This window comes from Brachyistius frenatus, unplaced genomic scaffold (assembly GCF_029030835.1).
Source record: "Brachyistius frenatus isolate BFR_SWC_R1_liver_20210118 unplaced genomic scaffold, ASM2903083v1 Contig_39, whole genome shotgun sequence".
Lineage (NCBI taxonomy): Eukaryota > Metazoa > Chordata > Actinopteri > Embiotocidae > Brachyistius > Brachyistius frenatus.
In genome coordinates, this window is record NW_027210638.1 from 1681202 (window position 1) to 1704462 (window position 23261).

Sequence of the window (23261 nt, forward strand, 5' to 3'; positions counted from 1 at the left end):
AAGTACTGCCTCTCGAAATCTGGCCGCTACATTCTTGCCTGTTTATCTTAAGTTTACTTTCTGGCTCTTTGCAGCAGGGCCTTGAATACATCAAGAATTTCTGGGTCCTCCCCGGCAGAGAGCTCCGGAGTGTTTTTCTCCAGCCAATCAGAGGAACGGATCTGATGCCTAAGAGTACCAATCAGCGAATCCAGACTCTCTGCGGGCTTGGATGTTTGGCAGTCCAGCAACACAAACTCCTCAGTGGCCAGCGAGGCTGTGTCAGGAACGGGGCTATCCCTCTCCTTCAGTTGGTCTGATGACTTGCTCTGGGGTGATGATGTTGAATTGACAATCGCAGCATTGTCTGAGTCTGCACTGTCCTCTTTCACTGACTTTTTGCTCTCCTCAATGGTCTCTTTGGTGGAGTGTGAATCAGGGCTGGTCCTATTTTCTTCCGTTTCTTTCAAAGCCGCCCTAATTCGCTTTAGGCCTGAAATGACACGAAACATTACCAGAACAAGCCAGTAACTATTATCCAATCAATACCTTGTATACAATACGGAGCCGAAAATGAGCCAGAATAACACAAACCATTGACTAAATAAATGAAAACATATATATGGTCTCATCAATCAATATGGGAATTAGAGGGAACAACAACAACACATTTGAAAACTTAAAAAATAGATATAAACTTTTCATTACATAACTCGGAAGCACTAATCGACTCACAGGAGATTCTTTTCATTTCAAAACGTTCCAGCACTGGGGCTTCATCAGTGAAAATATAGCCATCAGAAAAAGAACAACACAGTATAAAACAGGAGACATTAAATATCCAGAAACCAAGCATTTATCTTTTATTGGAAATGATCTGGTTAGTTTCAGACCAAGAGGGGTTTATTTAACTTACTTAGGATGCAAAAAAGAAAAAGAAAAGCTGTCAGGTGTTACAATTTCAGAAATTAAAGTTTGAAGGGGAATGCATAAAGAATTTAGCATCAGACTTTTATACTCATTTTTACAATTGAGAAATAATCAATAATTGTTTTTTATTATATTGTTATTATGATTCCCGTTTTATTTAGTTACTTTGAGATATTCCTTGCTTTTGTTTTATTTTATTGAATCCTTAAATTTTGAAAGCTCAGGGCTGGGGGTGCAGCATTCTTTGGAGGCTGCCAATCCTTGCATAATCTGTTATTTGATAACTGATTAAGCCTTCCTTTAGAGCATATATAGGTTTTTATTTTTACTCATTCTCTACAGCATGAGTAATGATGAAGGCCCTATGCTGAAACACATAGGTGAAATAAAAAATGTTGCCGAGTCAATTCATGTTGCAGGGTTGTTTTTCACATGTGGTTCTTCGCTACGTCAGCATTGAGCTGGTAGGTGAACTGGCAACAGCACATTCCTTACCAATATATAATTAGAGACGGAGAGTAATTGAACTATTGAGTTGGCATAGAACGTTTTAAAAATGAAGAAACAGTGTGTGTCGTGAGTGATGCATTACAGACTGACCGAGCTGAAGGTGGTGCTGTTGGTCTGCAAAGACGATGCGGAACCACCCGGGCGTGGAGCAGGAGAACGCTTGGCCACAGCTCAACACCACTTTGTGTCTGAGGAAACGCCTCCACAGAGACAACTCCTCTTCAAACGATGACTGTCTGAGGTACTACAAACACAGACACAAAGAAGTGACATACACAGCCTATAGAAATGTACATGTATCGTTTTCAAGAAATGAGGGGACTGTAGAGTTCAAAACAAAATTGATTGTTTGATCAACATTTGCCTATGCACAAGTTAAAATGGAATGATATTTTACTCAGACTTTGCTCTTGTTACCTTTCTGAGGTCAGCCCAGACGTACAGTGCTGCCGGCCTGTGCAGGTAGGGGACGCCCATGCTGAGCAGCTCTCCGGTCAGGTAGTTGTGAGCTGCTTTCAGTCTGCTTCTGTTCTCAGGCAAAAATTCCTCACTGATCCACTCTACAACATTAGGGATTTGAAGCGTTAATAGGTCGGTGTAAATTAAATGTTACAAGTCTTAATACAGCCTGAGGCGCAGCAGAACCCCATGCTGTGCTCCTGTCATGTCAGAGGAAGCCAAGAAGATGGGGTGATATTTCTTGGAAGCAGGGAAAGCACTGGGAAGTACACGTTTGAATTGCTGAAAAGCTTGCAACAAAAATAATTCGCATTTGTGAATCTAAACTCGCCCGCATACAAACTGCTTGCTTTGTGTACAGACAGCTGATTATAGGATTGGGAATTCTGCCCTGTTTTGAATGTTAGGATTATTTTCCCAGTTGTGTTTATGGTAAATATGACATTACTGCTGCAGTCTGTTTGCGAAAACGCTCATGAAGGTTGGTTTGTACCTCTGTCCTGAAGCAGTTGTGCAACCTGGTGCTGGGAGGTCCCGGGGATACCATGGAAGGAGCCAAGCTGAGCCAAAGCCTCCACAAGGTCTCTGTTCTCAGTATACAGAGTGCCTATTCTGATACCTGCCATTGCAAAGTCCTAGAAAGTGAAAGAAAAAGAACTGTGAGGGAACAACACCTGCTGGAGAAAAACTTTTACTGTAATGTCAGCGGATATAAAAAGTCTGACAGGCTCACATTGTCAGAGCTCAGCACAGAACGTACCTTACTCATTCCCCACATTACATGTGTCCTCTGCGGGTCGGGCAAACTGAAATAAGGGGACATCATTAGGCGATAAGAGGATGTCTTCAGCTGCAAATGTAATGATTAAGGGTCTAATAGAGTAATCATGTAGATGTTAGGTTCATGCCGTACCTGTCTATACTGAGGACACTGTGAAAGGTGACAGATTCATCAAAGATCGTCAGCATGTACACTTCATCTACAATGGCGTGGAGCTGATGTCTACACAGGAAACGAGGGGCAGAAAGATCGTATAGTTATACACATATTTTCAGTGCAGCTTTAATAAGTCTCGGTTCTATAGTGTTAGTGACTGTTTATGTCAAAGAAAAGGCAACATTAGAGCAGAATGGTTCCTTCAACGTCCTTCATCAGAGTAAAAGCACCATAGTTTATGGTTACAACAGCTCAGTGGCTGCAAGGGTCTGTGAAGGGAATTACTCTGGCAAGATCATTTAGGAAACAATAGACGATGCAGGAGACTCTTTGGCACATGGCTGCACTTGACAATATGCTGATGGTTAGGCAAGGTGATAAAACTCTATCAAGAGCATTTGATATTCCACACATGGGACAGTGCTGCAAAATAAAAGAGATCACAGTGGGAACTGTATGCAGTGACTTGGCAAAGTGCTTACAGGAACCACAGGACCGCAGACCAGGGGGATTACAGTATTTGGCCACAGCGTGAGATAATAGCTGGGCAAACATACCTTTTGGCAAACTCCAAGAAGGCAATCATGTCCTTGAGGGTGTAGATCTCAGCCAGAGGGTTGTGGGGGTTCATCAGGATCACAGCTCGAATGGTCAACCCCTTAAATAAACAGTCAGGTGCGAAGTAAATATAAACTGTATCCTCACAGTCCACAGAGATGAAGCTGGAAAAACAAATCTCTGAGAAAAGTAGAGCATTCAGAACGTTTACATAAACTTTGCCCGAACATTTCTGGAGTGATTCTGTCCTTCTTTAAATATTCATTACAGGGAAGTGCTTGGCAACACATACTGTTATGAGTTACCTCTTGTTTAGCCCTTTTCAGACCTTCTTCTAGTTTCCCTACAGTGAGGTGGAAGGGTCGGCCGTCTTTGCCATCAGCCTATAAATAAGAGAAAAAAATAAAAAATAGCACATCAACATCCGATCGGGAGAGCTGACAAAACTCTACTCTACTGTATGACCTCACATGATGGAAAGGTGAATGCAAAATAGAAGAAAAAAACCCACACATTTAACAAACATTTCCAACACAACATTACTGCAAGTAAATGTGGTTTTGTATTCCTACCTCACAATCGAGAGGAACATGGAAGAGTTTTACACCACTATACAGATGCAGATCTTCAGTGATAATGCCATAGAAAGGAGTAGGAATAAGAATGGCATCTACAACATAAAAAAAAAAACCACATCTAAATGCACACATATTTCATCTTCTTGCAAATGACAATTTATAAATGACTCCTTATTTTTAAAAAATATACACACATATGATAAACCGTATGTTCATTCGAGATATTCATATATATGACCATTTTAAATGAAGGATATTGGATACTTTTTAGGTTATTAGTGGTAATTTTCATGGCTGAAGTGTGAGCAAATTCTCAAATGAGCTACATTTGCTAATCTCATTTTGCTACGCAAATGAGCACAAATGAATGACTTACTGTGGTTTAGTGATCCAAGCTGGTAGTAAATAGGTGAATATGGGCTGCCTCTCAGGCTTATCATTTTTATATTAAGGTAGTTATTGGGCAAAACAGACATGCTACATCGCTTAAAATGAGAACTTGCCTGCAGTAGCCTTAAAGACTATGCAGTTTATGCAGTTGCCTAAATAACTGTAAATTGTTTAAATCTTTCCTTTTCTCTTTAGTACCATCATCATTGTGTTTAATAATTAACAAGCAAAGTAGAAACTTGGCTCCATTTCCTCTCTCTATAGCACACACACATTTGTATTCGTATACGTGTATTGTGTGTGTTCTGTGTGTCAATGTATTTGTGAACCAACCTTTGGGGTCACAAATCACTGCAGCAATACATGAGAAGAGGGAACCGCAGCCATTCATCACCACAACCTGAAGGAACACACATCCACAGCATTATGAAAGACCCAATTAAGGAGCACAGAAGGAAGCCTGATGAATATGCTACAAATTCATCCACCTACTAAAACAGCCATTCATTACATCTGCTAATTAAATTGGTCACCCTAAAAATTATGTTTGTTCAATTGATACATTTGGCATCTTTATAGTCATTAGTGAGTGTCTCAAATAAACGATCTGGATCCATTGCTATCAAATCTGATAATGAAAGGCTATAATTCAGTGTCGTCTGTAGCAGCAGTATAAAACTGTAAAAAAAAAAAAGAAAAAAAAAAGACAAGCCTTATTGTCAGTAATTACATATTTACTGGATATCTCTATCAATTATAGAAAGAGAATCTTCTTTAGAAATATCTCGGAGATTACACGAGTACAAAATTTGTCTGCGGTGGAAAATGTATTTTAATAACTTTAAAAGGATAAGACCACGATGTAACCGACATGAAAAGTGTTGGTCAACTTTTTCTTGCCTTAGAGCAAATAATTATTTAAATTATTAAATGATCAATTATTAAGTAATTAAGAGTCAAAAGTGCAACTAGTCATTTTGATGAATGGTTCCTTTTATAAATACATTTCAGTGGTTTAAACTCCTGGAGATTCATTATATTTTTGTACAATATGCTGAGAACAAATCTTAATATACAAAGTGGCCACTATCTACAGTCATTATATAAATGTTGAAAAAGTGTTAAGATTTCCCTCTGACATATTGTGGAGAAAAAGGTAAATACTCTGATGTGCGAGAACGTTGTCACTACACACACAGAATAGTGTGTGAATAATTGTAAGCTTTTACATTTTTATCTCTGCTATTTATATACACACTCCCCAAACTCTCTTAGGTTTTAATATATTCAAATGATTGTAGCTGTTGTCTTACTTACAGTGCACTGTTCATATTAGTTGAATTCCAGTAATACAAGCAATATTCGTCACTCACATTGTCAGCTTTCAGTGGGTTTGGAGAATTGCAGAAGTGAGTCAGAAACTTTGCGACGACCTCTCTCAGGCTGAAAAAGAACAAAATGGAAAGGCTGTCAGAAGGTTAACTGGGAAAGGTTACTGTAAAATGTTTACTTTGAGTCACAAAACAAAAGTGGTTCTTAAAATTAAAAAAAAAAAAAAAAAAAAAGGTCATACAAAGTGTGTCCCCTCCAGTCTGAATACTGCAACAAGGATGGGTCAATATGTAGCATGTCGGGCTTGGTCAACTGTAGCAGAAGGAAAATGAAATTATTTATGATTATTGACACATATTAGAGTAGACTGCACTCTGAAGCATGATACCATAATACTGTAATATTTATAGTACCCGTGTGTGAAGAAGATCATAGCATAGTTTGTTCTCACTGGTACCCATGTTGATTATACCCTGGAAACAGAAAACAGGCCTCGTTACAGTGTCATTCTTGATATCAGACGGTTCAGCACCAGCGACGAGAATGGCGCTCACTTACATCAGGGTTTTCTGTGTCGTGGTGTCTGTCCGCTCCATATTGGGCATAGCCCTCCTGGAGAATGCCTTGATGCTGTCGGATGCCGTTACCACGGTTGGACAGGTACACACTGCGACCAAGGGTTTCTCCACCCGTCAGCGTTGCCAAAATGTTCCGAGATATGTTGCAGCCTTTGACAGACTTGGGCTGTGTGTTCTCTGTCTCCTGAGCGGAAACAACCTGTGCTGCGGGAGCTTCCGAAGGTTGCTGAGATAAAGATGACGAGACAGAGGGGGCTGTTGTGGTCATCAGTGAAGGTGACGGATGAGCTGAGGGTGAGACGGAGGGGTCGGTCGGTGTTGCAGTTGGAGCGACCTGTCTGACAGCGAACAACGCCCCCGTCAGCATGCTGAACAGGCGGAGCTCGTGCTGGCGCTCCTGTTCTGCCCTCCTCTCCTCCCGCTCCTCCCTGCGCTCCTCCGCCTGCAACTCTCTCTCCAGCCGCGCCTCCTCCAGGGAGAGAAGACGCTCCTCTGCAGACTGCTGCCAGTTCAGAAGGCATGCCAGGGCTTTATCCAGGCTCCCCTGACCACCACATCTGCCGCCACCCCCGTGGGCCCAAGATGTTTTGCCACCCCGCCGTCGCTTCCTTTGTCTCACAGAGGTTTGAGGACGAGATCTCTCCTTACAGGGCTGGTCAGATGTGCCCTGTGCCACTGGAGCACCAACAGCCTGGGCGGCAGCTGTGGAGCCGGCAATGTTCAGGTCACTAAAGCCTGGGAATATAAAGAAGAGGATAAACATTTCAACTAGCTGTCTGTTTTTAATACTATGCTGATGATAACATTGCTCATAATAATGTTAGCGTTTGGACTGACAACCTGATGGTGAGATTCTTGTATTTGTTGAGCTCTCTGCTCGACCCAGTGTGTCCTCTGGCCCCAGCAGAGACTGTCCATCCGTTTCCTGATCATCTCCAGATCCATAGTACATCTCAGGGGGCGGAACGCCCGAGTTCAGCATGCTGTCCTCAACATCTTCACATTTGATATCCAGTGGATCTCCAGCTTTAGGAGGCTGGCCAAACAGAAACCCGCCAGAGGAAGTAGGACCAAAAGCGCCTGCTTGAACTCCTTGCAGGTATGCGTCGGGCACCCCGGGGCTCTGAAACACCTGTTGAGCTATGACAGCTCCGCCCAGGGAGGAGTAGGTGATAGCCGGTCGGTTCGCCAGCACCCTGTCCATCACGTCATAGAACTTCCACGACCTCATTTTATGGTTGTCCTTAATGCGGCGGTACTCCAGCTTCATCTTTTTGATCTTCTCCCTGCACTGGTCACCCGTGCGGTAGATGCCCTTTTCGCGCAGAATGTGGGCAATGCGGTCAAACACACGCTGGTTGCGCAATGAGCTCTCCAACTCTATCTGGACCGACTCGTCGGACCACAGCTGGAGCAGCTCCACTATCTCCGGGTCGGTCCAGTTGCTGCCTCGCTCGTGCCTCCTCCCGCGAAAGTCCATCATCGAAGTTCCAGGACGTGTTCTGCAACACGGGGCGAGATTTAAAGGAAGCAACGAGCAGCCTACCGCCGTCTAGTAAACTACAGGATCACCAAGGAGATTCTAATGCATTCCTAAGGTCGTAGTTTATGACAACAGAAAATATATGCACGATATTTTTTTTTTTTTTTTTTACCCACTACGGTTTTTCTCACCGTGAATCAAAAGTGCAGCTCTTCGTACGCACGCACCGTGGTAGGGAGCTGTCACCGGTGTGACGTCCACGTCGGTCGACACATGTCGCGGCTGGCTAACCCGGTTCGGACAGGTTCGGGGTGGCAAAAGCTTTGCGCTAAAATATAATACTTCCTCACAGCAAATTAGTCACAACTTGGGAGAGGTGGGGGAATTGACGCGCACAAACATATCTACATCCGGGTTGACGGCACATGCGTGCTGTCCTTATTCCGGGATAACTTTGGCCCGTGTTAGCGGAGGAGCTGCTGGAAGCAGGCTGCTTTTCACTTAGACCAGGCTCTGACGGTGGAGACACAACCATGCGAGTTAGTCGGACTGAGGGCTTTGTGTTATGGCCCCCTCTGCCGTGCGGCATGCTGTTCTGTTCGTGTGTGTGTGTGTGTGTGTGCGCGTCCAGACTATGCCCGGAAGATGGCGACCACATACCGCGATTCAAAACTGGGAAGGTGTGCGCGATTTGTACACAGGCGTGGCCCGGGATTTCTTTTTAAACAATAAAATAATCCAAACAGCAGTTGAAAATAAACTATACGCTTTTAACATAACCTTACTGTTAGAAAATCGCGGATCACGGTTTTGTCACCAAAGACGATTTTGTTTTCTTACATAAATGCATGTTTAAAGGTGTAAACTGGCACTGTCGATTAAAAAAAAGGGGGGTTAACTTGACGTAAACATGACACCGCCCCTTTCGATTATTTCCGTGAACCAAATCGAGCACACACGATAATCCGCTTGGTTCCAAGTGTGACGTATTTCCTGAAGAAAAGGGTTAGTGGCAGTTTGTTGTCATCTCGGTCCAATAGTGAGCCGTTATATCGTGTTGGCATGTAGCCTCTTATCCCCCTTCCCTTTTCTTTTTTTTTAATTTATTGTATCCGTGCATTTATTTCACGTGTGTGAATTAATGCGGACGCACTCTGGGACAGCAAACAAAGCAGAAGAAATGACTGAAACCATAAGAAGGACCCGTTAAAGAAATTTACCGGCGGCCGTCGGTTGAAGTTAACTGGCAAAAATGTGACCGTGGTGGCCGATGGACAAGTTGGTGGCGGTTCAACAAGCAGGACGGGACAGTTAAATTCAGCACTTCATGGACCAAGATGGGTGCGCGCAGATAAGATTACAACTATTCTTCTGGACCAAGTAAAGAAAGGAACGTGAGGTTAAATGTAAAAGTCGAAACCACAGGGGAGGAAAGGGGGGAGTCTCCGCCCGGAGGGACAAGAGGAAAAGATGAGGAGGAGGAGGCATGACGTCTCGGTCCTTACTGGCGTCTGACTTGCTGAAAGGTAACTTGACAGCTGCTTGATTGTTGTTGTTGTTGTTGGTTTTTTTTTTTTGATTAGTTTTTATTGAAACGCACGAGTTTTGATGTGTTCAAAGCAGGGAGGGGAGCTGTGGCGGAGTGGGTGGGAACAATGGGAGTATTTGCGGAGAGCGTTTTCAGTATTAAGTCTCTGCCGGCGCTGCCAGCAGCCCTCACCAGTCCTCCCAGTTTAGGTGGATGCCCCCCCCCCCCCCCGCCCCCAGTCTGGATTAACAGGCTTTTGCTGTAATATCCAGAATCTCCTTCTGGCAAGATCATTGACCAGCTTTGACGTGAAGCGCTTCTTCTTTGAAGTTAACTGTTGGTAAGATGTTGTTGTTGTTGTTGTTGTTTTCTAACTGTTGTATTTACAATGTTGTTTTCTGCATCATGCATCGTTTGACTCGTTTAATTCAGATTTATGATTTGCTTTCCACGCTCTCCTTTCTCTCTTACGTTTGCTTTTTTTTTTTTTTTTTTTTTTTTTTTTTTTTTTTTTTAATGATTCTCTCACTTTTCACCCGAAGCCCTAACAGGCTAAAAACCCATCATCAAGTGCGCTTATCTGTGTAAAATGTGACTTGCTGAATTTAATTTGAGTTAGTTGGGGCTCTTAGGCAAGGCTGAAATTGTTTGGCTCTCGAATAGCTACCCGTTTATTTCTCTTCACACTGGCATTAAATACTGCATGTGTGCCGGTTAGAAGAAAAGCAAACCAGCTGGGGAAAAAACTAAGCCTTAAGTGATATAACTCACCCTTTCTTGCCCTATGATTCATATTGTTTTTACCTCTGGCGTCGCTCCCACTAGGATCTGAACAAGGGAGGAAGTCAAGGTCACCAGCTTTTGCTCACAGCATCCTTCTCATTTGGATTACACTATCTCAAAACATCAAAGATTACCCCACAAAACTAATCTTTTGCGCATCTCTTTGGTAGGCCGAGATCTTGCTCTGGCCATGTGCAAGATCAGAGCTATTAAAAGGGTTTGTTCTTATGTTTATTATAGGAAGTTGGATTGGTTTTTACTCTAAATACCAAGTTTCTAGCTGAGTTACTGGGGTTTAACAATACTTATGATCCTTCAGCTCTTGGTTGGGAGCAAACATTTTATTTTATAAGAGGTATAAAACAGGAATGCAGTGGAGGAGAAAGAAGTAGGAAGACAAACCTGTCAACAATATAACTCATATATAAACTGGGGCACAGAGTGTTGTGGATGAGGGGAAGTTTAACACAAGGAACAATGCCAAGATTCAGATGGGGGGTAAAAACTGGGTTGGATCTCTCTGTGGGACATTACTCACAGAATTGATTCTTTCTCCTGGACACATTGCTGCTGCCCCCAGACAACAGTTTATCAGGTTTTTCCATCTGTGTGTAACTCGTAGACAGCAGGCGCTAGGATGGATCAGGCTTTAGTGGCACTCAGTCATGGCGATCCTCACTCACTTCACAGTGTGTCTCAGATGATCACCGTACAGCTCACTTCCAGCTGTGCACCGCTGTCCTGACAGCACAACATGCCTGCGCGGTGGCCCAGGTTTTCCAATCACACTGGAGCAATTTTACCTCTCAGGAGAGGACACTTGGCTGTGTCAGTGGTACTTCACAAATGCTGCAGCTCGTTTGTGTGCCTTGGTGCTGTGTGAGAGGGCAGCCCAGAACACATAGTGGGTGTTGATTTGGCTGGTGAGCAGCTTGAAATAGAGCTGAAGTGCTTCATAAAGTATGGTCTGTCACAGCTTCATGTGCTTGTCATTACCATTGGAAATTGCCTGTTCATCCCCATCAAGAGTGTGTTATTTTGTCACATTATAATCACGTGTCTCCAGATTTATTCAAATGCTAAGAGAGAAAACTGAATGCGCACATGCCAGATACATCACATTTGCACTGCTGGAGATGCTCACGTGACGTTAGGCTTCTGCTGCTGCTCACCTAGGTTGTTTCACTGGCGTAGCGGGGGTTCAAGTGGTTTCCAGAAGGGTGCAGGAAAATGAAATTGGCAATTTTTCTGGTCTCAAGCAATGACTTTGACTCATTGCAATAAAATGTATAATATGACTGCATTTGTGTGAATGTTGGTGTTTTAATTATTATTGGCAAAGATTGCCCAGTCGTTCATTAATCATTTCACTCAGCTGCAGATAATGGATTTTCAAGTTCAATGCTAAGGCAGATATGAGCGTTATTAAAGAAATAGTGAACAACTGGATGTTATTGCTTTTTGTGTGAGCTGTGTGGCAAGAATCCCTCAAATCTGGTCATTAGAGACTTTTGACAAAGACACATATTGCGGCCAGATATTTTACAGCAGAGCAATAAGCTCCTGTGTAAGATAGCAGCAACTACAACTACAATATATGAAGGAAATGAACCGAAAATAAAATTAATCAACTATTATAAATAACTATAAATAATGCCAGCATGACGTGAATTGAAATTAGTGTTAGAGTTCTTGCAACCTATAAAAAATATGTGTATGCTACAACTGCAATCTGTGTAAGCCAGTGTGGCCAATAGAGTTCTTCCTGCTCATCTCTGAGCTGCAACTATAACATTCAGATCAGTTTAGACCTTAAGTATTAACTAGAATTAAACCTGTGAGATCAGTAAAAGACAACATAATGATTATTATATCAACAGCATATTGATACAGTAATGATATCACTACATTTATATTAGTACAACAAAAGAATTATGCAAAACCTTCTTGCATGAGAATCCATTTTCAGCAGTCTGGTTCATAATGAATCTTAAATCCCCAAGTCTTCAGGCTCTTTCCCAATGAGGTTATGAAAATTATAATTAATATAGTGTTGATGTATGGCTGATCCATCAACCCTCCCCATCCTCTCCCCACCCCCCTTCTCAGTGTAGCAGAATAGAGAGGAGGAGTCAAAGCACAGGAGTTACTCTGTGGTTAGTTTGTGGAACAAAGCCTTGTCCTGCTATCGACTGCACACCTTCACTGGTGAAGTGTGCTCCTCAAGGGCACCTCAGCTGTCGATGCTTGCTTGCTCATTATATATTTCCTAGACAGAATGTCGATGCAAAATGTTTTGATAGGAGCTACCTGGTGCCACCGCTGCTGCTGCTCTTCTGTCCGACAAGTGAAAATGTGTTTTGTGAATAACAGAAATTCTTGATCAAAATAAGATGCTTTCTTTATGACGTACTGAATGACATTCAGAGGTCTTTCAGCAGCAGCAGCGGTGGGCGACGTGACAATTTCAGATCATTATCGTAATTAATAACCTACTTTCCAGGCAAATGGCAGACGTCACGGTATTTAGTGTCCTATTTAGTGTCCAAACTTCACATAACATCACTGACTAGTGGATCTGCCTTATGTAGACAAACCAATCGAGTGGTGCAGCCTCCAGGATGGCTATGCTGATTGGATAAATTACTTCACATGACTCCTTCTTAAGTGATGCATTTAACAGTACAACTATGAGGTATAACCAGCAGCATGTTGGATGAGGAGCCCAAAATACATTCAACGTCAGGGGCATGGAAATGGTTTGGCTACTGAGTGTTTGGAACTTTTCATGTCAAAGTTATCTGTGAACTTTGTCGAGCGATGTCGGTCTTCTCTGGGGGTAGTACAACAAGCATCTTCATCCACCCTAAAAGACAGTGCCGACAGTGCTTCATTCAGGGCGGCACCACCTCACTCCTCGGCATCCCGTGAGAAAAAACAAAACAGAGTTTTCTTTGACTGAATCGTTTGAGTAGTGAAAATAAACATGACTAAAGCAGGAAGCAATGGAAGGACGTAACTGAGGCGATCCCATTCTATTTAGCGAAGGATATGGGGCTTATTAAAGCTGTTGACAATGTGGGATTTTAAATGGCAAAAATGTAAGATCTGCCGCATGAGCTGTTAAGCTGTAAATATTTGTCCAATTCCACCATTCTCCATATGAATGCCAAATACCAACAGAAGATTGCTGCTGAAATTCAACAGATTTTATTTTTGCATGGACAAGTGACTCATGGTCTAGTCGTACATCTGAGCCATACCTGAGTCTCACAATCCATTTTATCGGTAACTTGAATTTGAAGAGGGCATGTCTTTAACCTAATTACTGGCCTGAAGACCACGAGGGAACTCATTTTCTATAACCTGAATGAAGCATCAGAGGACTGTAGTCACAGTGAAGAGCAAATGACTTGCAATGGCCACAGACAGTGTTGAAAACATGGTGAGGGCATTGCAACTCAGCCATTATTAACCATTATTATATGAATCATGAACACATCAAGTACTCATTATTTATATTTTTTTTTAAAAATAGAAAATCTCTTTATTATTTTTCACTTAAATCATTGACGTAATGATTAAATTGTTGTAAAGAGACATCAGTTCTGAACCTCGGATATGACCATGATTCATTTTTTGTGAAACATGTGTTTCCCCCTTCCAAAAAAAAAAGTGCAAAGAAACCAGCACCCTCTCTTTCAGCTGTTCAGCAGAGGGATGTTGTGAAAGCTCAGACTAAGCTCCGCCTGTCTCAGCAGAAGCTGATCACGGAGAGTGCAACGCAAAGGGGTCCAGAGTAAAGATGACTGAAAGGGTTCTGGAACAGGAGAAAGCTAATCAACAGGTGCTGAAGGCAAAAAGTAAAGCAAGGCACTTTGTGCCAAAATAGCAAGATATAGATGTTTTGGAATCTGTCAAGAAGGCTCTCAGTCCTCTCAGAGATTTCACAGACGTGCTGTCAGGTGGGGACTACGAGAGTGTGTCTTATATTAGGCTCATGCTCATCCTGTTGAAAACGATTATCTTGAGGGTGGATGTTGAGGACACTGCCCTTTCTAAGTCACACAAGGAAACCATTTCTAACTGATTACTTCGGCCTCAAGGATCCAAACACAGACGACATGCTGGATATGGCAGCCCGAGCTTAACCCCAGGTTCGAGCTCCACTACATGGATGATGAGAAGAGAAAGAGGGTTAAAATTAGAGCTATGTTGGAGGTGGGGGCCCTCTTTTCTGCATCCACTGTTACTGTAGTATCGCTGCCAACACCATCTGCTGCACAAAGTGCTGAGGGGCCAACAAAGAAGAAGAAGAACACTGTAGCTAGACTCTTCAAGGCATTGAGCGCCTCAACAGCCACAGGCCCACCTTCTTCCCCACCAGTGAGGTGGATGCCTTGGAGTGGTGGAGAGTGCGCCAGGCAAACTTTCCACAGATTAGTTGCCTGGCAAAAACCTACTTCTATATACCAGCAACCAGTGTACAGTCAGAAAGGGTTTTCAGCACAGATGATAGTATTGATTTGCCAGAGGGCAACTCCAAAACCTCATCAATTAAAGCAACTTATTTTACTCACAAATTCTTTTGAATTTTTAGGTCCAAATGTGATTTTTCAATCTCCTTAAAAAGCAAAATGACAGAGAATGCAAATAACAGAATTGTTCATGTTCGGGAATATTAACAGCAGCTCCTGATGCTGGTTTTGATACAATGATGAGCTTGCACTGTACACTTCAAATTTTTAAACTAAATGAAAACTACTGTTGACATTTAAGATTGTTATTTTTATAAATGTTACAAGGCTTACCCTGTTTAAACCACATCTTCCCTATTGTAAGTCTTTGTTATGCTATTTTGTTGTTGGTGTATTTTTTTTATTCTTTTCAACAGTGGTGTTGTTGACATATAACTGCAACAGTCAGAAATGGGAATACTATTTTAATTTTTAAAACTTATTGGCGAGTGTGACATTTTACATTTTCAAAGTGCATTTGTGTTGTTTATATTTTACCAAGTATTGTGTGTGTGTATATTTTTCCCACCCTTTCTGTTTGTGTCGTGAATATTTGAAAAGTGTTATTTTAGGATTATTTCTTTTGGCTCCTGTTTGGAGCTTCGAATTAACCGTTTGTTTTTTTTATCACCATTTTGAAACCTGTATAATTCTCTAATGCAATATTGTGTTTTAGAAATGGATAAATTAATAGGTTATTTTAAGCCTGGCAATAGTCTACAGGGCATTTAAAAATAACGAAACACTGCCACAACTTAGATCGTGGGCCATGATTACGATGAAATAGATTAGGATATTTTTTGGGAAATATCGCCCACCCAGTTATTTGAAACAGAAGATACTGACTTAACAATTCAAAGTGGTCCCCTTATTGTAACAGGCCACTCATCCAACTCTGCATTTCCACTGGTTAATTTACTCCAGTGTGGTGCTAAGCTCAAAGGAGGTTACACAACTGCTTTTCTATTTTCATTGTAGTTTAGATTTCAAACACTTAATTCTTTTGTGATTTGAATATTAAAGTTTTATCTGAGTTTTAGGCCTTTGATGTATATTGTAAGAGTAAGCAGCCTCTTGTTGTAACTGTTCTCCAGGCCGTGTTTTGAGATAAGGTGTTTTTGGTGTCGTTTTATAATATGCTCGTTATTTTTCAGCAATGCTGTACAGGGGGAGGGGCCCTCTCTCCTCTCCTCTCTCTTCCTCCCTCTTTCTCCATTCATTCTGTGACAGCAGACCCCTGCTCCTGTTTTTGTGGCTCCAGCATCTAATGAGCACAGAAGAATTGCTCCACGGGAAGAGTGACAGCCCCTGGTCATGTTTCCACCACCTCTCTAGCTGTGCTCAAATCACACCCACCTCGAAATGTATCTGCGAAGCCGCAGACGTATTCAGTGAGCTTCTCGTTGAATAGTTCGGCTGCGTGAAACTCTCCGGGAAGGGGATAATTATTTGGGAGAATGAAGAACGGGGGCATTTTCTGCATTTTAAAAATGGCAGTTGTGGACAATGCATTTTACGGACAACTTAATGCAAAAACAACAGCCTCCTGCAAATTGCCCAGTGCCGATAGGCATTCTTTCAATTAGAGTTTGTTTCATTTTAAAGTCCTCAGGAAACGGCCAGTTATTTGACAATACTTATAGTAGCTCTGGTCGATCAATATCGAGCCACTCACTAAAGTTGGAACCTTTTTAAGATTTTTCTTTGTTTTCCAAGTTCAATCCAAAAATAAAGGCCAACAAATCTCAACCCCGTTTCCTAGGAGTATGTAAAGGCTAAGGTTATTTTAGGTACATGTGCTTGAGTACTGAACTAACATGTCGTCATATCCTCAAACTGTTCCCCTAGTATAACTGGAGTCTTTGTGCTGCCTTATGCTTTTTTTTTGTGTGCTGTTTTTGACTATTATGATGCACAGGGTGTGTTACCAGACTGCTCTTTAGATAGTACAGTCATTCTATCCATCAAATTTTCCGTGACAAGAACAACAGATGGTATGGCTCCCTCAGAGCTATGATCTCAACATCAGAGTCAGTCTGGGATTACATGAAGAGATAAAGCATGCTCCAAAAAGCTTGGAACAGCCTACCTGCCAAGTATCCTAAAAAAAACTGCTTTAAAGGCAATGGGGGGGGTCTCCAGGCTATTTAAAGGTCCCTGATGATGGGTGTCTCCTTTGCCAAATCTCAACCAAACTGAACACCTATTAGAGAATTTGGCGGTATTAGACAATGCCATCCAACAGAGTTTGAGTCTTTTTCCAAACCTGTTGAAGTTATTCTTGCAGCTTGTGGTGGCCCAACGCCCGACCAAAGTACTTCATTTAGTTTTTTTCTTTTAACAATAACACTGTTGACTGTGTTTCTTGGTTGTTTGTATATAACATATATATAGATATATACTGTACTGTATATACTGTGCATTTTATATTTTATATTTTTTACTGCTATTTTATTGCTTTTCTATTATTCTATTATTATCTTATTGCTGCTGTAGCGAAAAAAAATGTCCCCTTTGGGATTAATAAAGTAACTACCTAACCTAACCTAACCTAACCTTTTGCATGTATCTCTGGTTAGGGTAAAACTTGTCAAGATATCTTGCTCTAAAGTGTTGGCCAGACATGGGGTTGCCGTCATTGTCTGTTCAAAAAAAGAATAACTATCATCCTAATTCCATTTCTGTATCTTCTAAGGGAATTTATATTGGAAATCCAGTTTCTGCGAATTTTGAAACCTCCCACAGCAACAGCAGAAGTCATACATAACCACAGTAGGTTTACATTATTTCAATGCACAACGAACTCTTTAGAGTAGGTTGAAATTTCTTTTCCCATCAGTTAGTGGTGTGTCAGGGATTGCCTCACTGAATGGCTTTGTGATGCCAAATTGGTGGGATCAGCAGTGTGTCAGGACAGGCATTTAGGCCTGCATCACATCCTTCCTCTTCATCTTTATAGGATGAACTGATATACTTAGCGGATACCCACACCTCATCTCTCTTCTCATTCGGTGTGTTAACTTACCTTAAGCTTTCCTTTTCATGTGCGACTTACAGGCTCCTTTCCTTTGACTCAAAGAGCTACGAATCAAAGGTTGGCAGAATGTCCCAGTCTGAAAATCTCTTTCGTTTGAACATCTGCTCAAATAATGGTTCTTTTTGTCACGCTTATTATTTTAGTATTCAATTAAAATATGTTGAACTGCAGTTCAACATATTTTTCATGCCCAAACAGTCGTTGGTTGAATATACATTTTGGAAAATGATAAAATTAAAATCAGTGTCTGGGTGAGAATTTAAATATCCTCTCCCTCTGAAGCTTCTCCTCTCTCATTGCCATTAGTTGTGTACTGGTTTGCTCGAAGCTCTTCTTGTATTGCAGCATCAAGCCTACTGTATATCATTATCATACATTACCTTTTTAAGGTAAAAAAAAAAAAAAGAATGAAGAAGTATTGAAAAATTATTTTGTTTTTGGTGGGGCCTTTGTCTGTTTTGACCTAATATTTATCCTTCACACACTTATTAAGATGTGCTTTTTTTTTTTCTCTGAGTAAATAGTGAGCTATGTTAGATGCAAGATGAGGTCTGTGGGTGTGCTGTTTATTTTTGCAGAAGTTTTTGGTTTGTTTTCGAAATGGTATCTGCACTAGGTAATTCCAGCCCAAGAGTGACCCAGTTAAGAAGGCCATGTTTTTGTTTATAGCTTGCTCTGTCCTCTCATCTCTAGGCCACTGTTCTACTTTGCTGCTTTGAGGTAGAGCGGCCCCACTCTGCCTGGGAAGCAGTGACGGACGGACGGATAGACTGACCTGTGAAGAGTTCTCCTTTTAATGGATGCCAGGGTGGCCCTGCTGCTCTTATGGACAGGTCTTGTCCTCCTGACAGCTGAACTGAAGAGGATTGATGCTGCAGAGGTCTACACTAACACATGGGCTGTCCAGATTAATGGGGGACCAGGGGAAGCTGACCGCATCGCCAGGGAACATGGTTTCATCAACCACGGCAATGTAAGCTCTACTTGTATTAAAATGTATTATTATTACAATTACTAAGCTATTATACAATGTACTGTATGTGTGTGTTTTCATTTGTCTCTTTTATATTTAATACCTGCCGACATGACTTCACCTGAAGCTGTATCCATACACAGCTTTAGCGTGTACAGTAGCTGAACATCAGTGTTAGAAAACGATTGGACATCAAAGCTGAGCATCAGAGAGCCTGACATGACACCCGCAGGCCATCCTGTTTGTGCAGCGGACTGTCTAAGTGGGGCCTCCTCCTCTTCTTGTAGTTAAAGTGGGACATGTCTGAATTTCTAACACACTGGCAGACAGTTGTGTTTAGAGTGGTGTTAGAAATAAAGTTAGACAGGAATAATAAGGCTGTTATTTTTGGTTCTGAAGGAAGGTTCTTATATTTTATTATGATAAAGGTAGTTTAATGTTATTGCTAGCACTTAAAAACTATTTTTTTTGCCAAGACATTTTTAATTAATTGAGTTGTTGTGGCACACATTTTTCAGATAGTGGAAAGAAAAACAAATGTCAGAAGAAGTGAAGAACAGGGAAGCGAGAGGGAGGAGTAGGAGTGACGTATTGTTCTTTCAGTGGTGTGTTAGGTCCCTTGAATATCAAAAGGCTTCCAAGACTAAGCTTTTTTATATGTGTGCTCCACAACTGACAGTGAGTCACTATTTGGTCCGCTCTTTCCCCTGTTGCTGCGCATGAGACTTAACTTCATTTGTATGTGTCTTTGTGGAGTTGCCGGAGTGCAACACACGCCAGTGAACAGCCCTCTGGATTACTTCTTTGGAATATGCGTAGGGGGTTCCGCATATTCCCATCCCAACCATACCCACCTCAAATAAAGAGGATTTTCTGAAAGAGAGGTTTGCAAAATTAATTCGGGCTTATCATTGCTTTTTTTTTTTTTTAATTTCGTCACAGATAGAGTTTTGTCTGGAGAGCAGAACCAGATGTTTTAGTCCCTTTTATGGTAGCAAACAGTTGTCACATGGGTTTATGATAATCTGGATAAGATTAGATTTCTCAGTGATAAATTGTCTTTTCCGTTCCACCCTATTATATTAAATCATATCCATGTAACTTTACATCGAACTTCCTTTGGTATTAACCTGAACAGTTGCTGTTCTTTCAGTCTTAAACAGTCAAATTATTGTACTGCAGTGAAAGAAAAGGTATGCTGGTCCCTAACAGATTTGCACTTGTAATTGCTTCTGTTAATTCGAGATAAAGAATCAATCTGTGGTCTAAGTAAATTGGTTAAAATGATGCATATGCATTCTAGACACATCAGAAAGATGCAATACTTCTTTCACTCCTATTCCCCTTGTGTGATCACTTTCCCTAAATAAACTGTAATCGCTTTTTTTTTTTTTCTGTTTATTTCTCTTTCCTGTATTTCAGCCAACCACAAAGACATTTCCGGCCTCTACTCTGCCTGTTATACCACTAGATAAATAGATAGGTGTTCAGCTCTACCTTCTGTTTAATTAGTGATTGCGTCAAAAGAAGAGTTGCTGGAAGAAGGCATAGGAATGAATCCTCAAAAATGATTCTCTTTTGCGGAATATCTGATGCTATATGGCAGGTCGTCAATGCAGTGCACGTGACATAAAGCGGCTCAGCTCCCGGAGAGTAAAAGAGGAGTGTAGCCCCATTTCACAAAGTGGGCCCTGAATCAGGGGCTCAATCTTACTCCAGACAACCTCTATCTGGTTCTTGGTGCATGGAGAAGCTTCTTTTTGCAGTTCTGATGTAAAATAAACTATTCCAGCAGAGGATATACTGGAGAGGCCTGCACATTTTGAGAAGCTGAGACTGATTAATAAAAAGGGACTAGGAAATACTGTAGAATGAATTGAGACAGTTAACAGTTCCAAAAAAAAAAAGAAGAGAAGAGGAGTGGAAATGAGACACATGGTGATAGCTAAGATGGCTTGAAGAGCATGTGGGAAAGACTTACAAAACAAAAAAATAAAAGGAAATGTGGTTTGGTGTTATGGACTGAAAAGCTTCAGTTGAGTGCTGGGTGACTAAAAGATTGAAATTTAGTATTATCTGCTGTCTGGAATTAGATTTTGTGGGAGTACATCTTCACTCATTGTTTAACAGAGGCACCAAAATAAGTTTTAGTTTAGTCTCTTGTCCCTGAGTGGGTGCTATAAGAGAGTGATGATCTGCAGGCTATGTGCAGTATCTGCGCTTTGACAGTATAGTGTGGGTTATGTGAGTATATGGGTAAGGAAAGGCTTTGCAGAGCTCGGGGCTTAGAGGGAAAACGTCTTAGTCATTTTCCCATCATCTTTGGTGGTTTTTGTACAGGGCACTTGTAGAGAGCAAAGAGGCTGAGGTATAATCAGGAGGTAATGGGATTTTTATCACTAATGTGATTATGGGATCATCAAGTAAAAGATTATTTGTTCACTGCAGCGCTTAGAATGCCTTATTGTCTCAGTGCATCTATATGTATCCACAGATTCACTTATTATGTTTCAGCCTTTTTGAGTGACTATGAAGGAAAGAAAGTGTATTGTGTGTGTTTGTACGCGTGCTGAATACCAGGGTTTAAGTGTAAATGTCATCAGCGCTTCCTTGTGTGCATCAACATTTTACAAGTTGTCACAGGACGTTGTTATATCTGTTTCTCTGTTATGTCCTCAGTAATGTGTTTAATGTTTTTTTCAATAACGCTTTGTGTCTGAGTGGGACTTCCAGACCAGGGTTCCTGAGTTAAATGTCATGTTGTGTTCTCGGTGAGCCGAGTCAAAATCATTGTTTTTATGAGGATGGGCAGGCTCTGTAGGCGTTGACAGACTGAATCACCCTGGAGTCGACGGCTAATGCCAGAGCCTCACTCCATGTATCTTTGTCTTTCTATCTCTCTTTCTATATCCATCCATCCAGGGCTGAGGGTGTCTTGTCTATTTATAGCTAACTCACTCAGAACATGTGGATTATACAGTGTAATCTGAAACTAGGTTTTGTTATCCACCTTCCCATTGTCTTTTCAACTGGTTGTGGCCCTCTTCAAAAGTAGCAGGAAAACACTCTGCTGGCTGTTGTGTTGCACAGCTAACAGGTCATTTCCAGGTGACAGGCAAAATGTTTGATTGCGGTTATTTTGTGCCGACTGATGATACCACAATACTCTTTCAAAATCCAATTTTCCATAACACGCACACAAACCCTCCGTGCTAGGTGGAATGTAATGCAATCGTGGACCACTGTCCATTATTCTGCACATGATATTCCGCCAACTGTCTGACGCACAAACCTACTGGCCAGTTCTCTTTCTCCCTCTTGATGTGATTCACCGAGCTCTGTTGGCAGGAAATATAACAAAACAAAATCATGAAATATATCTAACTCTAACACACTCATTTTCTCTCTGTCATCGATTTACCTGGTGGCTGCGGGAGATGGTCACAACACATCAGCATTGAGTGCACAAAGGAATGGCATTGATGCTTTTAAGACAGAAAAAGGGTGTTAGTGCTGTCGGTGTGAGGAGATTGATTATTTTCTACTTGAATGTTATTTGCAAAATGAGCTCTGTCAGATAGGCTGCATACATCAGACAACATCAATGCTTTTATTTGCCTTAAGTGCGCTTTGGAGACGTGTCTTATTTTATGTGTACGTGTGTGTCAGTTACTTGTTTACCTGATTATTTAAGGTAATAGTTTCATAACAGGAACATCTCTCTCTCTCTCTCTCTCTCTCTCTCTCTCTCTCTCTCTCTCTCTCTCTCTCTCACTCACTCACTCACACACACACACACACACACACACACACACACACACACACACACACAAATATTCTGTCCCTGTTGTTTTCTCTCCCGTTCATAGCTGTTCCGAGGTGTTCATATTCTCACATTTGAACACTGTAGTCTCGCTCATAAACTCATACTGCACAGTTCTGCAGCATGTAGACAGGCACTGCCAGCACCTGCAGTATTTGCTGTCTTCTATTTCCCACAGGGCTTTAAAGGGAAACTCGGGAGTGCCTCTTTGAATAAAAGCTGTGAAGTCTTGCCATTGGCACTAATGAATCTCAGTAGATAGAGTCTGAAGAGATGCTAATATATTATAATTCTAGCACTCAAGAGATTATTGTAAGAAAGAGTAAGATTGTCTCTTGCCAGAAATCCTAGCTGTTTTGCAGTCAAACTATTGTCCTATAGGTCATTTTAAGTACTTTAGAGGTACTTGTCATTTTACTTTTGTTACAGTTTTGTCACCACAATAAATAATCACTTTTGAAGAGACATTTTAGATCATTTCTAATGGTCACTGTGAAGAAGCAAGTAAGTTTAAACAAATCTTGGGTATCCTTGGACTCATCTGCACTAGGTACATCCTAAAACAATGGTTCTCAATTTGTGGGTTGCCCCCCAAAAGATTTCAAATGTGTGCATGAACAAGAAAAATTTGAGGGGAAAAAAATTCTGTAGACTTATTTCAAAGTTGACAGAATTTCTGATGCTGTGCTTTTACTATGAAAGACGTATGTTTCCTATGACGCAGCATGCTTTCTGTCGGCGTTTGCTGCCAGCATTGTTATCATATTAATGACCAAAACTAAAGTCAACTTAGAAGTTAGCTGTCATTTAAAAACAGGGTTAGGATTTGACAAGTCTGCCTTTTATTTCATATTTATTTCATAGGG

The 23261-nt window shown here is 41.4% G+C and overlaps 2 protein-coding genes across 4 annotated transcripts in view; one reads left to right on the forward strand and one right to left on the reverse strand.

Moving 5' to 3' along the window:
- Window positions 1-6: 6 nt before the first annotated feature.
- Window positions 7-8047, reverse strand: accs (1-aminocyclopropane-1-carboxylate synthase homolog (Arabidopsis)(non-functional)). Its single transcript, XM_069701892.1, has 16 exons — window positions 7926-8047; window positions 7092-7753; window positions 6232-6986; window positions 6087-6146; window positions 5915-5985; window positions 5715-5784; window positions 4675-4741; window positions 3946-4043; window positions 3679-3756; window positions 3373-3473; window positions 2792-2881; window positions 2639-2684; window positions 2372-2513; window positions 1837-1979; window positions 1510-1663; window positions 7-472 (listed from the first exon to the last, which is right to left on the reverse strand). Exons 2-16 carry the CDS (start codon window positions 7732-7734, stop codon window positions 54-56), a joined length of 2937 nt encoding a protein of 978 aa, XP_069557993.1. The 5' UTR covers window positions 7735-7753; window positions 7926-8047; the 3' UTR covers window positions 7-53.
- A 717-nt stretch (window positions 8048-8764) lies between these two features.
- furinb (furin (paired basic amino acid cleaving enzyme) b) overlaps window positions 8765-23261 on the forward strand; it is an 80096-nt gene continuing 65599 nt past the window's right edge. The window contains exons 1-2 of one of the 3 annotated variants that reach the window (XM_069701902.1): window positions 8765-9260; window positions 18293-18572. In XM_069701902.1, the coding sequence (XP_069558003.1) occupies window positions 18396-18572 (177 nt within the window). In that variant the 5' untranslated portion in view covers window positions 8765-9260; window positions 18293-18395. Of the gene's footprint in view, window positions 9261-9514; window positions 9603-18292; window positions 18573-23261 lie in introns of those variants that run through there. The other 2 variants (XM_069701903.1, XM_069701905.1) reach the window with 2 other exon arrangements.

Excerpts from the sequence above, each read along its gene's own strand:
- accs (XM_069701892.1), bottom strand. The coding sequence starts at position 7,734 with ATGATGGACTTTCGCGGGAGGAGGCACGAGCGAGGCAGCAACTGGACC. Across the intron at positions 4,044-4,674 it reads AGTGATTTGTGACCCCAAAG|ATGCCATTCTTATTCCTACT; the intron begins GTTGGTTCACAA and ends TTTATGTTGTAG. Across the intron at positions 3,757-3,945 it reads ATGTTCCTCTCGATTGTGAG|GCTGATGGCAAAGACGGCCG; the intron begins GTAGGAATACAA and ends TCTTATTTATAG.